Source organism: Galleria mellonella, unplaced genomic scaffold (assembly GCF_026898425.1).
Source record: "Galleria mellonella isolate WM207_F2 unplaced genomic scaffold, CSIRO_AGI_GalMel_v1 utg213, whole genome shotgun sequence".
Taxonomy (NCBI): Eukaryota; Metazoa; Arthropoda; class Insecta; order Lepidoptera; family Pyralidae; genus Galleria; species Galleria mellonella.
In genome coordinates, this window is record NW_026442039.1 from 4,247,645 (window position 1) to 4,269,213 (window position 21,569).

The 21,569-nt window shown below is 28.1% G+C and overlaps 1 protein-coding gene and 2 long non-coding RNA genes across 4 annotated transcripts in view; 1 reads left to right on the forward strand and 2 right to left on the reverse strand.

Annotated features, from left to right (window-relative positions):
* Positions 1-9,705: 9,705 nt before the first annotated feature.
* Positions 9,706-12,539, reverse strand: LOC113511741 (uncharacterized). 2 transcript variants are annotated; one of them, XR_008252793.1, is made up of 4 exons: positions 12,525-12,539; positions 11,706-12,047; positions 10,363-10,553; positions 9,706-9,841 (listed from the first exon to the last, which is right to left on the reverse strand). It is a non-coding gene; the product is annotated as an uncharacterized LOC113511741 (long non-coding RNA). The 2 variants fall into 2 exon arrangements; XR_003402121.3 differs by lacking the exon at positions 12,525-12,539 and adding an exon at positions 12,410-12,424.
* A 2,078-nt stretch (positions 12,540-14,617) lies between these two features.
* LOC128200590 (uncharacterized) lies at positions 14,618-17,459 on the reverse strand. The gene is made up of 3 exons (XR_008252794.1): positions 17,109-17,459; positions 15,776-15,973; positions 14,618-15,339 (listed from the first exon to the last, which is right to left on the reverse strand). It is a non-coding gene; the product is annotated as an uncharacterized LOC128200590 (long non-coding RNA).
* A 2,984-nt stretch (positions 17,460-20,443) lies between these two features.
* LOC113511974 (ATP-binding cassette sub-family D member 3) overlaps positions 20,444-21,569 on the forward strand; it is a 37,511-nt gene continuing 36,385 nt past the window's right edge. Inside the window, exon 1 of the mRNA XM_052894481.1 lies at positions 20,444-20,910. Within this exon, the coding sequence (XP_052750441.1) occupies positions 20,804-20,910 (107 nt within the window). The 5' untranslated portion in view covers positions 20,444-20,803. The remainder of the gene's footprint in view (positions 20,911-21,569) is intronic.

Below are 21,569 nucleotides of genomic sequence, written 5' to 3' on the forward strand. Positions count from 1 at the left end.
CCAAATAAATGGGAAAAGTAAAGGCAATGATGATGATATATCGTGATCGTCCCAAACATGGTCCCCTCTCGGTTAGGCAAATAATATAATAAAATAGTCAAATAAATCATCAAAAGCAATTCTTTAATTCTTTGATCATATTTAACTTAAATAATAATTAAAAATCTATTGTGGTATTTTACGTATTACATAAAACCCTTTTTACTAATTTATAGATTTAAACCAATTTCTTATTGATTCTATTCTTTTAAATTCAGTATTTATTATAGTGATTACTTTTTCACAAATTTTCCTTATTATTTTGTATTTTTTCTTATATCATGAAATATCACATTAAATAAGTAAGAATTTGTAAAGTGCGAAATAGGTAAGTGAGTCTCTACAATTATCTGACAGTGTAAAATAACTACCTACAATAATTACCTATGTTTGTAAGTTTGGCATACCCCTATTTTATTATATGTACTAAATACAATTGGGCAGAACATAGCAAACTTTCTTTAGTATATTTCCTTGTAAAAAAATTTGAATATTACGCATAGTATTCATCCCTATAACTATGGCTACTACGGATTTTCAGGTGGGCCACCTTAGCATATTTATCTTTCAAAATGTATATGTTTCAAAAATCTCCTCTTCTGTGTTTCTTTGCAAATTTAAGTGATTCAGTAATACAAAATCAATAAATAATTTAAAAAGTAGGAATGATTATAAAATCAATAAAATATTAAGTATCAAAATGCAGATCAAAGCAGCAACAAAAACTCCAACAAATAACCAAAATAAAGAGGCAACCCTTAAAGCAAAACCTAAAACCAAAAAGTAAATGTCAAGCTATTAAGATGATAATCACGCTATGTTAATATTCCTAACACAAACAGCGTATTATAACAATATAGTTAAAAATGTATACAGTATGTTAATCCCATCATATCCCATCAACAGAAAGAATGAAACATTAAAAACTTACAGATAATGCAATCATAACTTTCAAGACCAATAATTCATTGTCCACTAAAGGTTAAAAATATGCTTTTTAGTAGATATGATTTATTTTCCTATTAAATATTCGATACGTCAAATTATCTAAAATTTATAATAATTAATTTTTTTTTTATATATAAAAGAAAATTCATATGGAAATACACAACCAATATTAAAACATTTACAATGACCTTGTATTATAACTATTTATTTCAGTAAACTTTCAAGCTATAGTATCAAATTTGCTTTTATGATGGATATAATATTTTGCTATCACTATGTCATGTCCAATCACTATGTCAAATTCGAAAATTTCAAGTTAGAAAAAAAATAATAATTCATAGACGGAAATATCAAAACGAAATAACTCACACACTAACAGCAATCTGCCAACACAAAAAATAAACTCGACTATCTGGACCTTTGTTAAATTTTAATGTAGAGCATAAACAAAAGCGTCCCTTCAAACTATAAACAAACACTAAAAAGTGAAAAAAAATCACGCTTGCAATAATATTACCATATATATAGGTTATCATTCAAACAATAGTGTTTAGAAATATCCCATTTGTTCATGTAGGCAACATACAACATGCAGTAAAACTTTAACCAAAATTTCCTTTATGTTAAAATCAAACAAAATAAGTGCATACTAGGTACATAATTACAATATTTAATTTTATGAGATTTTTCTTTGTAATGAGTAAACTCAAAAAATACTCAAATTATTTTATATTTTTTAACTTATTATCAGCTATTATTATACACATGTCCTGTACATGTAGTTATATTTTATCTGATATATTTCTACCTATTTACCCGTATGAAAGCGGAGCGAGCGACTAGTATCGAATTGTTATATAAATAACAACTAAAAAGTAATGTGTCCTAATTGGAAAAATATTTCTACTATTGTAACTTTTTTCTCCATTACTAAGGAGGTATTAACATAATTTAGCTTTAGGTCCTAGCTAATTTGAAAACAGTCAAGATTCACAAACAAAAAGCACACACAAAATCATATTAGCTACAAAATTAATTAGTGAATTTAATGTGTTAAAGACAAGACGCATTTGACCTACTGATAGTTTATATGCGTGAAAATAAATTTATTGAGTAAAAATTGCTTAAAATTGAAAATGTTTTATCTAAGTGCTAAAAAAACAGACGACGACTTCAAATATTATCACAGATAATTATTATGAAAATTATGCATTCTCTTAAGCTAATATATAAACCTACTAATTTTTAAAGACTGGCTTATAGTATAACTAGTAGATATTAGCTCTATCATAACCTATGTAATTTCGCTAATTGTACGTCAACCTATCTCGTTTTCTGTTGGAAAACAAAAATACTGTAGAAATGCAATCTCATATGCTCTTAAATAATAAATATAGAAAGAGCTAATGACCTATATTAGTGTTTATTAAATCTATCTTATCGTCCAATCATTAAAAAATATCTAGGTATTTCAACCAATGACATGTATCTAAGCTGTGATTCAATCTAAAAGGTACACAAATTAATTATAGTTATTTATTGGGTTGATTAATTTAAACGTAAAAAATTTAATCACCTACCTAAGATATGTAAAAAGAAAAGTACCTACTATTACCTTATTACCATATAACCTGATATTTATAGTTTTTAACTAATTTTGTTTTTAGCCTAATGTTACATTCATTTCATTTTTTTTAGTACGTTTGTTCCGTTGTGGAACAGACTAAGGTCGGAGACCATTGCTGCCTGGCTTCAATATGATAAATTGTCTGGGATACATTCATTTCAATTTTACGTTTATTTTTTGTCTTTACTTTTCTCTAAGATTTTTCATATATTTTCTCTATCTTCTTAATTCTCCTATCTTTATCTAATTAATATTTATAAATGATCACAAAAAGACAAAAAAAAAAAAGAATTATAATGATATTTATGCCTTTTAATTGATTTTGTTCTTACTCTAATGTTATGTTTTTCATAACACCATATTTTTAGACTGCGGCTGATCTCTCATTTTCATCAGTAAGTATAATTGTTACTGCTATCACTAAACACCTTTTTATTTTTTTCTTTTCTCTATTTTTCCTACTTTCTTTTTTATAAATTTTCTCAACGTTTTTCATAAATTCTCCCACCTATAACTTAATTTTTATTAAGCAATTCAACGTAGTTAATGCAATTATTTTTTATTTATTGCAATTAGTAGTCATGCTCGTTGAAAATTTATATTCGTTATCATAGGTAAAAATTTCTAATGCTGAATATGAAACTATTATATACATACTGTAAAATATAATAATGATGTTCGTGATACTATTCCTGTCTATAGGCGACAATTGTTAATGGTTAATACTTTCTATTAGATGGGCCGTCAGCATATTTGCTGCAAAAAAACATTAATATCTGATCTATTTCTTAAAATATTTTGTACAATCTTATTTGTTAGAATTTAGTCACAGTAACAGTTAATTTTATTTGTTATAGAATCCGAAACATCAGAATTAATTTCAACCAGACTATTCAATTAACAAAGACCTCTTAATACGTTCATATTCTATCAAGATGTTTTCTGGACTGATATTAATGTAACATAACTACAGTATTTAATTATTTAGTTTCAATCACTATAAATTTATATTCTAACGATTCTTCGGATATTTGAAGAAAGGATTTTTAATTTATAAGGGTTTAAACCCTTAAAGACAGTACTTGCTTTAGCCTTGATTTATAGAATCTAAGAGTAACTAACTATGTTTCAATACCACTGCCAATATTTTTCTAATATTGTAAAATGAGTACCTACTGTGTCAAATATTCACACAAGTGCCAACATAAAAATGTAAATAATATATAGTTTAAGTTGAACTAACTGAAAAAAGTGCGCGAGCGCATAAAAGACGGGTACACATATTTCACAACTTCAATGAGTCCACAATTTTAGAACAAAACTTGTTAAACCACAGAACACAAAGTACTTAAGACAAAATTATTTACCATCATTAAAATTCCAATGTATATAGTAAGATTATAATAAAAGGTGCAGATATATACACTCTCAAGCAGAATTGATAGTTTACGAAATTTTTAATATTAAGCTGTTGCATGGGATTTTTATTTACAAAAATACAAACCTCAATACAGTAAGTGAGAAAAGATATTGAATTAAACCGAAACCAACGTGCACGTACCTATATACAGGAATGGAGTAAATTTTACAATTATGTACGACAAATCAAAGCATTCCCAACGATACCGGGTTAAGAAAAATACAATTATTATAATTTTGAAAATGCAGTTACTATTATTAGTAAAAATCTAAACACAATATTGACTTAATATGTAAAAAGAAACTTCTTCACATATTAACAATTCAAAATATATTTGTTGAAATAATAATGCATTGTTAGTTATTAAATTTCTTTAACAAGATATTGAATGCAGACAAATACCCCAAAAAAGCAAAGGACATTTTAGCTGTGCATTTCATCTTACCAACAAGAAAATTTAACAAAACAAAAACCAAACAACCAACAATTGTTACCTATTAAATTAATCAAAGCAAACCTGTATTTTGTCAATTCAAAATCAAAACACTACAGTCAAAAATCATTGGTGATGCTTTTTTCGAATCTCAACTACGTATATATAGTATTGAAACATTAAACAAGGAAAAAATATTATTAATTACTAAAAACATTACCTATATAAAACTTATATGCAGTAAAGAAAAAACATCTAAACGTTACACTTTCAAATATAATTAGAAATATTAGAATTAAATAATCTTTGTTGCATGAACACTGTATTTGGTCCCTCAGTGTCATCATACTCATGAATAAGTTTTATTGTAGTCTGTTGTATTTTGTATTTATCGTGATTTTTGTTTAATTCCCTTCCTATCTTTCTTTAATCGACTTCAAAAAAAGTTCTATGTTTAACTGCATGTATTTTTTTAATGTTCTTATTCATTATCATCTTGACACTATATTCTAAATTATTTTATAAGCATTCGTATTTTTGAATCGATGTTCTAATAAAAAATTAACATCAACAAACTGTAAACGTAATACCAAAAAACCATATTACCAAAATATTTAATCCACATTTTAATTACATATTTTAATCGTCATGTAATTAATATCCTTAAAGTATTATTATTAATTAACCGACTCGGGAACTTCGTGTCACCTACAACGCCATCTATTAAAAGTAGTTTAAAGTAGTGAATCTCATACACCATTACCTACTTTAATTTTTTCGATTATTCTGTTGAACTATAGGATTTTCCGATGTTTTTCTTCCAAGTCTTTCAAATATACAAATGAAACAAAAAAATTCAAACCGGTCAAGCTGTTTTTGGGTTTCAGCAAGATTTTATATATAGATGTTTAATTTTTTTAGTACTAATACCAATTAAATAACAAAAGCAACTAACTTAAATCGTAATATAAATATCAGTACCCATAGTTATATTAAAACAAATTTCATTGCAATGCATTCTCTATATTATGACTTGTTCGCCTATGTCCATTTGTTGTCAGAAACCATTCATTTAATACATGTTTATTACATTACTTATTCGATATCAAATGAACTACCTTAAAGGTTTATCGTTTATTTAAATTTTGAAAGTACTAATGCCAGATAATAATCATCAAACTAAGGAAAATCCCCGTACTATGGATTTATTTGACCTAAGTATACAGTGTGTTTTTTTATTTATTTATGCAATAATAGCAGTGTTCATAGTGATATTTTCTATAGGTAACGGTAAATAATTACCACTTTACGTTAGGTTTCAATAAGGCGAGCTTGTTTGCCATTCAAACCGACAACAGGTTAAAAGCTCCTATCTTCTATTTAAAAAATTAATTATAGACAATTATACTAGTCTATGCTCGTTTTAGTTGACTAAATATTTTATATTTCATATATCATGAAATACCTACTTCAAGTAATTAATAGATCCACAAATTAAATATCCCATGTTTTTATTATGTTCATTAACAATGACTAATTCATCACATCGATTGTATCATGATTAGACAAAATCGAAAATTAATTTTAATGAACTATGAGTAATTTTTCAAATGGCATCATCAATTAAATGTCTAAAAATTGCAAGTTTAATATTATTTATTTTGAGGCATAAAAAAGTTAAATATTCAAATCTGCAAGTTACCTAAACGGTCTATATTACTAAATTATAATGTTCATTTATAACGACCAACTCTAATATTCATTCCAAAATTATTCGATTCATCAAATAGATTGCATCATGATTACACAAGATCAAGAATTAATTTTAATGATCTATGAGTCCTTTTTTAAGTGACATCATCAATGAAATGCCTAAAAAGTACCAGTTTTAATATTATTGACTTATAAACGTAAAAAAGTTAAATGCTCAAATGTGCAATGTAACTAAATGTTCTATATTACCAAGTAATAATGTTCATTAATAATGATCAACTCTAATATTTATTCGAGAATTATTCGATTCATCAAATATATTGAATCATGATTACACAAAATCGAGAATTAATTTTAATCAACTATGAGCCACGTTTAAGTGTCATTATCAATTAAATGTCTAAAAATTACCAATAGTATTTATTTTGAGGCCTAAAAAGTTAAATATTTAAATCTACAATTTACCTAAATGTTTTATATTACCAAGTTATAAGGTTCATCAATAACGACCAACTCTAATATTCATTCGAGAATCATTCTGTTCAATATATATATTGCATCACGATTACACAAAACAGAGAATTCATTTTAATCAACTATGAGTCACTTTTAAAGTGGCATCATCAATTCAATGTCTAAAAATTGCAAGTTTAATATTATTTATTTTGAGGCATAAAAAAGTTAAATATTCAAATGTACAATTTACCTCAATGTTCTATATTACCAAGTTATAATGTTCATTAATAACGACCAACTCATATATTCATTCCAAAATTATTCAATTAAATAGATTGCATCATGATTACACAAGATCAAGAATTAATTTTAATGATCTATGAGTCATTTTTAAGTGACATCATCAATGAAATGCCTAAAAATTACCAGTTTTAATATTATTGACTTTTAAGCGTAAAAAGTTAAATGCTCAAATGTGCAATGTAACTAAATGTTTTTTATTATCAAGTTATAATGTTCATTAATAACGACCAACTCCAATTTATTCGAGAATTATTCGATTCATCAAAAATATTGCATCATGATTACACAAGATCGAGAATTAATTTTAATGAACTATGAGTCATTTTTAAGTGACATCATCAATGAAATACCTAAAAATTCCCAGTTTTAATATTATTTATTTTGAGGCATAAAAAAGTTAAATATTCAAATATACAATTTACCTCAATGTTCTCTATTACCAAGTTATGTTTTTTAATAACGACCAACTCTAATATTCATTCCAAAATTATTCATCAAGTAGATTGCATCATGATTACACAAGATCGAGGATTAATTTTAATGATCTACGAGTCATATTTTTAAGTGACATCATCAATGAAATGCCTAAAAAGTACCAGTTTTTATATTATCGACTTTTAAGCGTAAAAAAGTTAAATGCTCAAATGTGCAATGTAACTAAATGTTCTATATTACCAACTTATAATGTATATTAATAACGACCAACATTAATATTTATTCGAGAATTATTCGATTTACCAAATATATTGTATCATGATTACACAAAATCGAGAATTCGTTTAAATCAACTATGAGCCACTTTTAAGTGACATCATCAATTAAATGTCTAAAAATTACCAGTAGTATTTATTTTGAGAAGTAAAAAAGTTAATTATTCAAATCTGCAATTTACCTAAATGTTCTGTATTACAAGTTATGTTCGTTAATAAAGACCAACTCCAATACTCATTCGAGAATCTAGATAACACATAATCGAGAATTCATTTTATTAAACAATGTCATTTTTGACATTATGTCTTAAATGTCTAAAAAATTTCCAAGCTTTAGAGATGTACAAAAAATTAAGACAAATACACAAATCCGTAAATTACCTAAATGTTCTATATACCCACGTTTACTTTAATGTTCGATTGATAATTATTTGATGATCACAGAAAATAGAAAATTAATTTTAAAGAATGACAAGTCATGTTTACAAGTCACATTAAAATTAACTTATTCCATGTAAATAATATTGGCTTTAGCTGTTTAAAATTAATACAAATGTTGTTTTCGAAATTTATCGCAAAATAAAATATTATAAATTTTAACTACTACAATTTCCGAATACAAACAGCATATAAATCAATTTCCCTAAAAAAGATGCAATTATAGCTGGCAGGTATGTGACGTCATAAGAGATGTAATAGTAAACCTATTTTATATAATAACAATCCTAAACTTCAATATAATCAACGTGATTCCTTTCGATTCATGGAACAAAATGCGCCAACTAGTTGTATATGGTTTAAGTGTGCACTATATTTCATAGGGTTTACAATGTAAAAGCTGGGTGAAAATTACTGCTACAGAAATATAGAACAAAAATTAAGATAAATACTGGTACCTAGCATATTATCTGTGCTTGTACTAAGCTCAATAAAATTAATCTCAACGAAATACCAAAATATCATTTCAGCGACTCAACAATCTTAATTTTTTTACTAATTAATCTAATATTGTTTAATCTAGGTCAAATATTTTCATAACTTTCATTATAACGATAAACTAATTAGCACAAATGACTGTGGTGTAAGATAGAGAAAGAGAGAGAAATATGCTCTATTTGAGCCACTTAGTCCAAGAATAAATAATCTGTATAGTACCTTATATAATATTTCATATGTTCCCTAAAACCCGACGGTGATACGATTTCCATGTTGGCATTTGATATAGGTAACAAATTTAAGAATCTTTTTTAAAACGTCCGGTTAAATCATTGGCGAATCAAATACCTAATGTCGTATCCATATTGGATAAGAATTTCCAATTGTTGTATTTATGAAGCGTTTGATATCCCAACAAATAATAATTATAATAAATTTAAGATAACTAGAAATAAGTGTCGACGAAGTTCATTCCTAAAATCATTACTACGAATAACTTCAGCGACTAAACAACCTAATTTTCATTACTATGTTAATTACTAAGTACTTACTTCCATTACTCCTTTCTACTCGCAAAGTTCACTCCTGTGTTCTTAGCTCTATATTGAATTTTAATGTTCCTTTGGACTTAATTACTTATTTTAATTAATATAAAAATATCTATATAAATAGTATCAATATAAAATTAATCAAAAATATATGACCTTTATTTATTATTTACTAATGAAAAGTTTTGTATTGGTCCGGGTGTTTTATGTATACGTTCTGCCTAAGTTGAGATTAAATATGGGTCTGCGTAATATGTTCAAAGGTAATTATTATTACTGACCAAAATTCTCAACAGGTACGTATTTATAATGCTGAAGCATTAATATTATAATAAACATTGCTTGCTCAAATTGGCAAATTCCTCAACACAAAAATCTAAAAGTGAATTACTTCTTCCAACAGTTACTTTTTGCACTTGTGTACTAGAAAATTTTAAAATTACTTTGGTAAAATATAAATATACTAATGCCCAATAATAGTTGTATGTTCATCTAATTAAATAAACAAAGGTTATCAATAAAGGGTTGTTAAGTCAAATATCAGATTTATTTTTGAAATTAAATATAAGTAATAAATTAATGCGAGAAAAATAGCAAAGTTTTATTTCTGTGAGATAACAAAATATATATTTTTTTCTATTTCTAGCTATCGACGTAGAAAATTCAGCAACCTGCCCGGACCCTCACGCCAACGTTAAAAGAAAACATCTGAAAATCAAATATGGAATGCAATCACGTACTTCTATGTTTTTATAACGATATAGATAACTGATTCTTATTTAAAATATAAGACGTGCAATAAAAAATATTATTAAGTAATATTTGCTAAAAAATATTTGAATAATTTAGTTTTATTTTATATAAAATAGGATGTTGTTCCTTTTATTTAGTTTTTCTGTAAACCAACTTTCAGAATTTTATCAACTCATTATTTGTTCTGTTCATGCTGGAGATCGTAAGCACTTGGTGGAATTTTTATAATCTCTTAATTCACCAACACCATCATTAATTATTTGCCTAAATATTAAATAACACTTCTTTAATGTTTTGGGTTTGTTTTTATAATTTAATGAGAGATAAAGTCCTGATCAAAATGTAAAAAAATAAAATCTTCAGAGGCACCCTCTGCAATTAATTATTATTATTTTCGAAATGATCTAGCTTAAGTTTTAAATTAGTATAAAATTATGGAAATTTTAGTGTAGGTTTAGCACACTTTGATTACCTACCGACGAATACGCGCATCTAGAGCTAGGTACCAACATAATCAAGTTAAGTACCGTCATGGTCGGGCGCCTAGGTATACTTGTAAGATGTATATGTGATTAGGTGGATACGTGTTGTCCGATAGAACCGGAGGTGAACCATTCTGGACCAGTCAATTACATAGCGAGTAACTAAATATTATTAGTACCCAATCCTGAAAAATTTGCAAATGCAATTATGATATCACTGCAGCATAATTTTATACATCTACAAGTATAAGGTATAATGTTGTCATAGATACAAAAAAAATTATAAAAGAAAAATATAATATTTCGAGAGATTATATACAATGTTTTCATATGATAATCATGATAAATATTTAGAAATCAAGGAGTATATGTATACTTATAGTATGTATGTACTTTAACTAGAAGTATAAAAAATAAATTAAATAATAGAGTAAGTAGATATGTTTTATAGACATAACCTAAAAAAAATATTCTAAGGGTATCCACTGATAAAATTTTTAACACAAATAGGAATAGTAACATATAAACAGTCATTTAAGTACTTAGGTGTCTACTTATTACCTATATCCTATAAATAGGCAGATTTTTTGTTTAACCTGACACAATTATATTGAGTGATGTCTTCCCCGACCCTACCAGTCTCAAATATGTCCATTGCCTATGTTTTTATTCATAGGAATGTTGTTTACACTTAAATCTGTTGGTAGGTATATACTTAAATACCTAAATTTTTATAGTATTATAGGTATGTATATTATAGGTAAATAGTTACCTACTTATTATTTCTATGTCTATTGCTTATCATACCTATGCAACTTTACGGTTTAGACGAAGGACTGACTGAATTTTTTAGGGTCCAAATAACGTAAATCAATACCTAGACATAAATAATTACCTATGTTACATATGCTCATCAATTATAAATACCAATACCTAATGGCAAATAACAACGCCCCTAAGGGTGTCCACAAAGTGCCTTAAAAAAGTGCCTCGATTGATTACACATGTATATTACTCTCGAACCATTATATATCTACTAAAAAATATTAACCATATATCGTATTAATACTAAACCTATATTGTACTTGTAAATAAATAGGCATCGAATTTCTGAAAAGTATATGATGTAATTTGCCCGTTTATATATTAATTATACCAAATAACTTTAAACGTAAACTCAGCACAAGATAACTAGATACCAACGTATTATACCAAATTTGGTATTAAAATCAGATACTGTTACGTGTATGTACTTTTAAGAGAAAACAACCTATAAGAATATTCACTAAAAAAATTTAAAATGCCTATAAAGTTTAATAAACAATTACGGTACATACCTTTTGTTCATTGATATTTATGTCCAATTTAAAATATCATGGTATTTCAACTTATTGCGCAGTTCACCTCGCCAGATTATGACGCCGCCATTTTGTAATGAGTTTTCGCCTTCTTTATTTTGAATAATAGTTTATCTTCTCTTGTAATCATTTCTATAAACCTTTTGTTTCTTATTGACTATATTTTTAACAAAACTTTCTATACTTCTGAACATCTTAAAATAAGAAAATGATATTCCTAATGATAAACCTTCTAACTAGACGTTTAGAATTGGTATGTGGCTGAAAATGACGTGGCCGCCTTTATATAGCCCGTCGTCATTATTGATCCACGATTTTATGCTACAAAATAAAGATTAGCATGGTAACATGACTCATGGTACGGTACTAACTGATATTTTATTTAGTAGTATAACACTTTTCTAGAATTTTCCATGACACACTAAAGTGAAATGCAAATATGTGTAAGAAAGAGATGCGAAATATTCTAGAACCATCTGCGTTGTATAGATTTCTGATAACCAAAAAATATAGGATTGTCAAGCAAAAATGTTAATTTTGTATTAGTTAATAACTGTATTTTTATATGTATATAAATTTAAGTCCAGAAATTTATACTTCTATAGATATTCAGTTATAATCTCTTAGCTAATAATATCTGCTAAATGTCTGCATTGTTAATATTAATTTACTATTTATTTTACCATCATATATTTCCATTAGATTTTATTAATGGAATAACTTGAAATCCTAGATTACTTATGTATAGTGTGTGTCCTGATTTTTTGTATAAAAAATTAAACAAACAAAGACACACACTTCAAAATCAACCTTCAAGCCGATTAAAATCATGCAAAAGTACACCTATCCCCCGATTTACACGGTACTTGTTTTACACGTTTTCGCTTTTACACGGTTTTCCAAATAAGTTTTTTTTTTTTTGTTTTTATCGCACTCTACTAAATGCTAAAATCGAAATTTTGGATCGCTTTGGATCGTTTAATGTATTGTAATTAAATAAAAAAACAGTGTTTCCGTAATATATTACATATTTTAACCCGTCAATGCATTTTATTTTTATTTCTGTGTACACGTAAAAATATTGAAAAAAATCACAACTGTTAAATAGCAAAATTATGCATTTTCTGCAAGCTTTTCGATTTACACGGTTTTGACTTGAAAATTTTTAATTTTCGATTTACACGTTTTTCTCAGGAACGTATCTACCGTGTAAATCGGGGGATAGGTGTATTCTAATTCATACAGAACTAAGTCTCTTCAGCATCAAAATTCATCAAAATCGGTTAGTAGTTAAAGTAATCAAGTTTTCGTTTTACTCCATAGGATTATAAATTTTTCAAGTCTAATATTTATTCAACGTCAAATTTTATTAATCTTTATTTGTAGCTATTTCCCCCAGGAATGAGACATTTTCTCTGGATAATAAGTACCTACCTACCGTATAATTTGACTCCGTTACTAAGTCCACCCTATACAATATTTCATCAAAATCTGTCTATAAGTCTTTGCGTAGAGAAAAAACAAACTAACAATTTCAAAGTTGTCTTGATATTAAGTCGATGAGTCTCCCACGTTTTTAATAAATAATAATAGAAAAATGACCCCGCTTATACTGACAAAATCCAATGAGGAATAAAATAGGATAAAAACAGGTCAGTTGATTCATTGTGACAAATTCATCATTACACACATCACATTATTAACCAGGATGATTTCCATGGAGATCACAAGAAGACGACCTGATAGATTATATTGTTAGCGATGGGAGTCTCCTACGTACGTTGAATGAAGAAAGGCCGAATATCGTAAACCCGAACACAAATGTCTAAAGATTCAATATACCAATGCAATGCATCAAATCGAGGGAAAGGGATTATTAGTAATGGTGTCTAATGGCCCAATTATTACTTTGTTTAATATTAGTAAGTGGGAACGGTTTTGCTGCTATATTATCTACCTCAGGGTACCTGACTATATTAATTATATCATCAAATCTTTATCACCATTTCTCTATAGATTATAGTTGAGAGTTTGTGGAATTCAATATGTCCGAACTCGGTTTTATGTTATTTTATTGTTATAATTAATTTTAATTTTACTGATATTGTGATACAAAGAGGTCAAAGGTGATATTTTCTAGCAGCCAATCTGTGTGATATAGGTATATGTGACAGATATAGCCGATGGTGGGCTTCCAAAAAAAGTTGTCTTACCAACAGACTACAAACAGTGTGTTATAGACCTACTCTCAAAAAGGCTAAATTAATGTCTATATATTAATAAAGTGTTTGGTAGCCTCTAGTTTCAGAATATCGTAATTGCAGCATCTAGTCAAGGAACATACAGAATTGCAAATTCTGAAAACCACAAGACGTAACTAAAAACCATCCCGATTAAACTTGTTTTCAAATAAGGTAAAAACCGTATTGAAGTCTGTCTGTAGACCGAAATTGTAGATCCATTAACTTAAAATTCAAAATTTTTTGATAAGCTCGTGAAAATCACAAACCGCTTTCTTTGTTCACTTATCCGCATAAATCCTCAGATTAACTCCTTTAATTCGAATAATAAAGACTTCAATAGCAATAATTTATTTAAATAGAAAATTTATCTTTGAATATTACTGCACTTAATATTAAAAGTCATGTTGTGTAATGAAATTGAGCAAGATTATTAAAATATTTTAAATACACAGTCGGGACTTAATGCAATGTAAATAGTATCTACATAGTTAAAAAGTTAAGTCCTGATTGTGTGTTTAAAATATATGTAAACAACGCGAAAGATTAAAATAAAAAAAATACTGTAGAAAACTTCAAATACGTTTATTTCAAATCATTTTAATAAAATGAACATGACACGACAGAAATAGGACTAGCGAGTAGTTTAAAGAGATTAATCTTAGACTATAAGATAAATGTATAAAACGTGATTACGTGCAATTTTTTTTAATTTTATGTTTCTTTTCCTAATTGAAGCTATGTTTATATTCTGAGGCAGTGTCAACATTTAAGTAACTAAGTTCACTTAAATTTAAACACAAAGTTTATTTATATTTAGATGAAAACGTAAAAATAATTTAGAATTTATTTTGTTTGTCGTCAAAACTTTTGAATTTATACTGTGTGCATGAATTTATCCGTCTATCTATCTATTTCTAATATACATGCCAATATATTTTGTTTGACGTAGACTACTTCATAATCTAAGATTCAACTACTTCCTTATTTTTAATCTATGCTAGTAATGTTATTTATCTGAGACAGTCTTGAGTCAGTTTGACAACTGACGGTAATGTCAATAAGTCAATCCATCAATAAACGTAATTTTATCGTTTCTGATTGTTAATCGAAAAAGGCGGGAAACTCGAATAAGAACAAGCGGGTTTTTTAAATTTTTTTTTATTAATTTATTAAAACTATCTCTATCAATTCTTATTATTGAATAAAATATTATATTCTCACTAAATTCAGCGACAGTAATATAATTAGCATTCATGGGGAAGCGCAGTTGTAGAAAAAGGAAAAAAAAGATGACGATTCAGGTGATGTAGACCATGAACCTTGTAATGACAAGGATATATATTCGGAAGATACTTCTACTGACTCAGAATCTGAAATTGATAAGGCCGATAAGTATAAACCTTACTACGTCACAGATTATATTAGAAGATATCCCGAGGAATCCCCTGGGACAGAATTTGTTGTCTTTGTAGAATCCTCAGATAGTCAGAAAACCATTGGATCCAGAGACTTGCTCTCACTCTCCTCCTGTTTAAAACGATTTAATAAAGGGGTAACTTATCTTAGATCTATAAATAAATTCAAAATCGGAGTATACTTTCAAAAGCCAGACTTAGCCAATGCTTTTTTAAATAATAAAACTTTTTTAAATGACTACCATTTTAAGGCCAGTATTCCTGCTTCTTCAACAGAAGTTACAGGCGTTATTAGAAATGTACCTACAAATATATCAAATAAAAAAATATATACTATGATATCGAGTTCTAAGAAAATTATTGCTATTAAAAGAATTTTAAGAAAAAATACCTTGACTCATGGATATGTGTTACAGCCAACTCTAACCGTGACAATTACTTTTGCTGCATCTGTATTACCTGAATATCTGGATATTGGAGGTTGGCGCCACAATGTCACTCCATATATACCACCAGTTAAACAATGCTACCGGTGCTTGAGGTATGGACATTTAGCTAAATTCTGTAAGAATTCTGAGCGTTGCAGCATCTGCAAAGGTGAGCATAATTATAAAACTTGTACAACTGGAATGGAAAACGCTATTTGTGTACACTGCAATGGAAATCACACAAGTGTATCACCGCAATGCCCTGTTAAACAAAAGAAAATTGCTGAAAATAGATCTAAATTCAGACCTGCTTCTTTTGGAGATATACTTAGCACTGAAATATTTCCTAAACTGGGTAACAAACCTAAAAAAAATGTAGACCTAATTTCAATTCTAAATTCTGATAACAAGAGTTTATCACTTTTAATAGAAAGCATAATCAAACTTATTTCACTACATAACACAAAGAACACATCTATTAACACTAAAAGTGTTTTGAATGTGTTATATGATACTTTTGGTAATAGACCTATTTCACAAAATTCAATCGAGACCAATTAACTATCATACAGTGGAACGCTCAGAGCCTACTGAGCAATCGACATATTTTTACACAATTTTTAAATGAACATCATATTCACATTGCTCTCATCTCAGAAACTTGGCTAAAACCACATTACAAATTAAAAATTAAAGATTATTGTATAGAACGAAATGATTGTGGTAATAACCACAATGGAGTAGCGATTATTATACATAATAGTATTAGATATAAAAAACTTCACTCTTTTTTCGACAATTCTTTGCAAACTATAGCTATTAGTATTGAAGTTAATAATTCTTGGTATTCAGTTGCCAGTATTTACTGTCCTACCAATAGTACACCTAGTTTTACTAAAGCCAAATTTAAGTTCTTTTTGGAGTCTCTTCCTAAACCCACTATCATATCTGGAGATTTAAATGCACATCATACTATGTGGGGTTGTACCTCCACTAATACAAGAGGTAAAGACATTCTTGATTGTTTAGATGAATGTAATTTGGTACTATTAAATGATAAGCAAGTTACTACTGTTGGCTCTCATATTTGGAGACCCAATGGCCTTGATTTAACTATGGTATCCCCATCCATATCATTAAAATGCGAGTGGTCGGTTCATGATGATCCGTTAGGAAGTTATCACCTGCCGACTTTTACTAAAATAAACACAAAGAACTCTTCATCAACTCCGTCAGGTGAACAACATGCTCCTATAGATGAAGTTAATAAACTTTTGTTAAATCGTATAAACCTACGTCTCGTTAATTGGGATCTTTATTCTGAAACTGTTAATCGATTACTTTTGGATTTCGAGTATGATGTCAATGAACCCTTAAACAATTACAATAGATTCTGTAAAATTATTTTGACAGCTGTGGAACGTTCCGTTCCACGTAGGAACTTATCAAATAGCGGTGCAAATACTTCAAAGAGGCACAAACATATTGCAGTACCTTGGTGGAATAACAGGTGTGCGACAGCTGTCAATGATAGTAAAGCGGCTTACCTTAGGTTTAAACAAAATCCAACTCTCGATAATTACATAAATTTTAAAAGAGTTCAAGCTGTTAAAAAGTTAGTAATTAAGCAAGTAAGACAACAGGGGTGGCAGGAATTTTGTTCCAAATTTAATAGATTAACACCAATTTCCACTGTTTGGCAAAATATGAGAAAACTAAATTCAAAACATCGTCAAAATCATTTTAAAGATATATCATGGGTCAATGATTTTTTACGCAAATATACTCCTGATTTTGTACACTCACCTTTTGATGACAAACAGTTTAATTCTGTTAATTCATGCCCAAAATTTCTCACTGACCCATTCTCAATTGATGAAATATCCAGTGCAGTAAAATCTAGAAAAGATACAGCTAGTGGCCTTGATCGCTTAACATACAATATGTTTCGATTGCTGAATAAAATAAACCTTACTAAACTCTTACAAATTTTTAACGATTTATGGAAGGACTGTATTATCCCACCAGAATGGAAAATGGATTGTTTGATTCCAGTAATTAAACCCGGTAAAGATCCTACAAATTTCGACTCCTATAGACCTATAACATTGACGTCCTGTGCAGGCAAATTATTCGAACAATTAATTAAACAGCGTTTAGAGTTCTTTATTGAAAGTAATAGTATATTACCATCGAATCAATTTGGTTTTCGCCGTGGATATTCAGCGCGCGAAAGTTTAGCGAACTTCTATGTCGACCTTAGTACTGCTTTGAATAACGATGAATATGTTCTATCTGTTTTTTTAGATGTCGTAGGAGCTTTTAACAATGTAAATTTAACAGTTCTATCTTCGATTTTATCCTCATTTCTTCCAATGAAACTTATCGAATGGATTTATAATTTTCTTAGTAATAGAGAAGTGTATGTTAAAGTAAATAGTAAATTAATAGGACCTAGGTTAAGCTCTAAAGGAGTATGTCAAGGTGGTATTCTAAGCCCGCTACTATATATTTTATATATCTATAAACTTAATTCAATTTTAGGAAACAGTGTGAACAACTTGCAATTTGCCGATGATTTATTAATTTATATAAAAGGAAAGAATATTATTGATATGCAATTAGTGTTAAATGAGTCATTAAAAAGACTTGAGAAATATTTTTCTCTTCTTTCCCTCGATATTAGTTTAACCAAAAGTAAAGTAGTTGTTTTTCATCAAGTTCATAAATATGTTCCATTAATGAATATTATATATAATAATCAAACTCTTCCAACAGACTGTAGCGTTAAATTTCTGGGGGTAATTTTTCATCAAAATTTAAAATGGGATCTATACGTTGATTGCTTAGTAGATCGTGCTTTAAGAGCCACTAATATAATAAGATCTGTAATTGGTCGTAACTGGGGAGCTGATCCTAAAATTATCCTTTTACTTTACAAATCTCTTGTTAGAAGTAATTTTGATTACGCTTTCTTTTGTTATGCCTCAGAACATAAATTAGTAGAAAAACTCGAAAAAATTCAAAATATGAATTTAAGACTTATTTTAGGTGCTATGTATACTTCTCCAATTATCTCAATGCAAGTAGAATGTAATTTGCCTCCTATCCTTCTTCGTTTCAAATATCTAAAACTCAAATTTCTCTTCAAAGTTTTTTCAGTTTCCAATAACCCACTCATACTCAAATTATTAAATTGCCCCATTTCTATGTTTTTGAATAAAACTATTGTCAATGATTTGAATTTACGAGATGAATATAACATCTATAGTAGTAAGATACTTCCTTGTTATAATGGCCTTTATGAGAGTAAGTTCTGTAAGATCAAAATTGTTATACGTAAAGACATAAAAGAAAAGCACGATATGTATGAGACTTTATCAGAATTTATTGACTACAGGCAGATATATACAGATGGTTCCAAAAATGCACTTAGCACTTCAGTGGCTTTTTACGATTTGTCAAATAGATTTGGTCACGGTTATAAAATTTCAACTTTGGCTAGTATTTACACAGCAGAAGCAAAAGCTATATTTTTAGCATTAGAATACATAGAAAAACAGGTACTATATTCGAAATGGATTATAATTACAGATAGTATGAGTGTTCTTATGGCATTAAAAAATAACACATTCATTTCATCATCAAACTACTTAATTCAAGAAATTCGTAATAAATATTATCATCTCTGTACTATATATGGAAAAGATATTATCTTCATCTGGACCCCTTCACATATTGGAGTGTTTGGGAATGAACAAGTAGACACTTTGGCTAAAATTATTAATTCAAGTGCTGCTCGTGTTCAAGATTTATCCCTTTGTTACTCAGATTGTAGTATTGGAATACATAAAATCGTTACAACTAAATGGGAGGAGCATTGGACTCAAATATTACAGACTAAAGGCAAATGGTACCGCAAAATTAATTGGCGTATTGGAAAACCGTGGTTCTGCAAAGGAAAGGACACAAACAGAAAATTTTACACCAATATTTGTAGATTACGAATCGGCCACGGACATTTCAACGAACACCTGCACCGAATGGGCATGATTGCTTCCCCATCATGCACATGGTGTAACTCAAATACAGCCCAATCTCTACATCACCTTTTTTTTGATTGCTCTGAATTTGTCATTCAAAGACACATTATGTTTGACGAACTTAGGATTATCTTCAAAAAACCCGAAAATATCCCGCACTCAATCCCGATTCTCTTAAGATTTCCTTCTTGTTTCAAAGCTATTTTCACTTATATTACTACCACATTCAAGGAGCTATAAGAATACTTTTATTGAATTGCAAGACAATGATTTTTTATAATTATTTATTTTTAATTTGATAAATCCACTGGTTTAAGAAAACTCAAGAAAAGATATTTATGAAAATGTACTTACCGGATTTGACAAATGAAATATTGAAGATTATGACAATAATTGAAGCGACATTAGAAAAATAAAATTCCAGACAAATTATCTTTTTGAAGACTAGGCAGCATGGTCTCCGACCTTAGCCTGTTCCAAACGGAACAAACGTACTAAAAAAAAAAAAAAAATGATTGTTAATCTGTCAGTGATTCTAACTCAGTCAGCGTCAATCAATCATCATTGGTATTGTTTAACATTTCTATTTGTACTGTGGAATATTTTGTTTGTTCCTTCAATTTTGTATTCGATATAGGTGTAGGTATTGGATTCATATTATCTAATCACAACGAGTATAGCTTCGATTACTGTAAATCATACTAACGTACCACCTTATACTGATTATTTCACTATAGGTCTCGACTATCGAGACTCGTGTGATTCAATAAATCGTACAATAAATGTGTGATTGAATTTATTTTCTTCAACATAGTGCGTTGAACGTAAAACCATTTTATGATATTATACGAAGTGTCATTAACAGATTCTGTGGGTTTGAATGATTTTATTTTGTGACAAAAATATAAAAGGTTTTTAAGCTTATGTATTAATTATATATAATCAATAATGGCACCGAATTATAGCAAACTTATTGAAAGGACAGATGTGAGAATTGCTCTAGCTGCTTCTACAGCTCTAACGGCCTGGTATATCAGGAACTACTACAAGTCAAGGTAAGCACAATTTATTCTATATTTATTATTATTGACTAAAATGAATATTCTTGTTATATTTGCATATTGTATATATGCACAATATAAATATTAAGAATATATGCATAGAGATGCATTATTGTTTAAAATTTGATATAAGTTCTAATTATATTCTATTCACTGTATTATTCTTTAAATTATAAAAAGCCAAATTTTATAAACTAATAATAAAATAAGAGTTTATTTAAAACTTTTCCTTAATTATAACTGTATCCACTTAAAAATTAATATAAATATGTTTTATGTTAGTCTGCATCTCATATAGTATGTGTATTCTAAGTTTCTTAATGATTGATTAAGCCGTTTAGGTACTGTAAAGTAACAAACTCATCTTCACATCTATAATATTAGTAAAGATATAATTAATTTGTTTATTTTTTTATCTTTTCAATTGACATTTGTTTAGAGATTATTTTATTTTGTAGTTCAAGTTATTGTAACTTTTGGAAACTCTTAAAGTCCAAACTAATCTATGGACTATGCAATAGTCTTCTTTATATTGAACTAGTAAACTCATGCCTTTAAATATAGGTTGTAAGAAATATATAAATTTATTTATCAATAATCACCATTCTTTTTAATTTGTTATAAGAATTTACTATCTTAATCAAATGTATAAA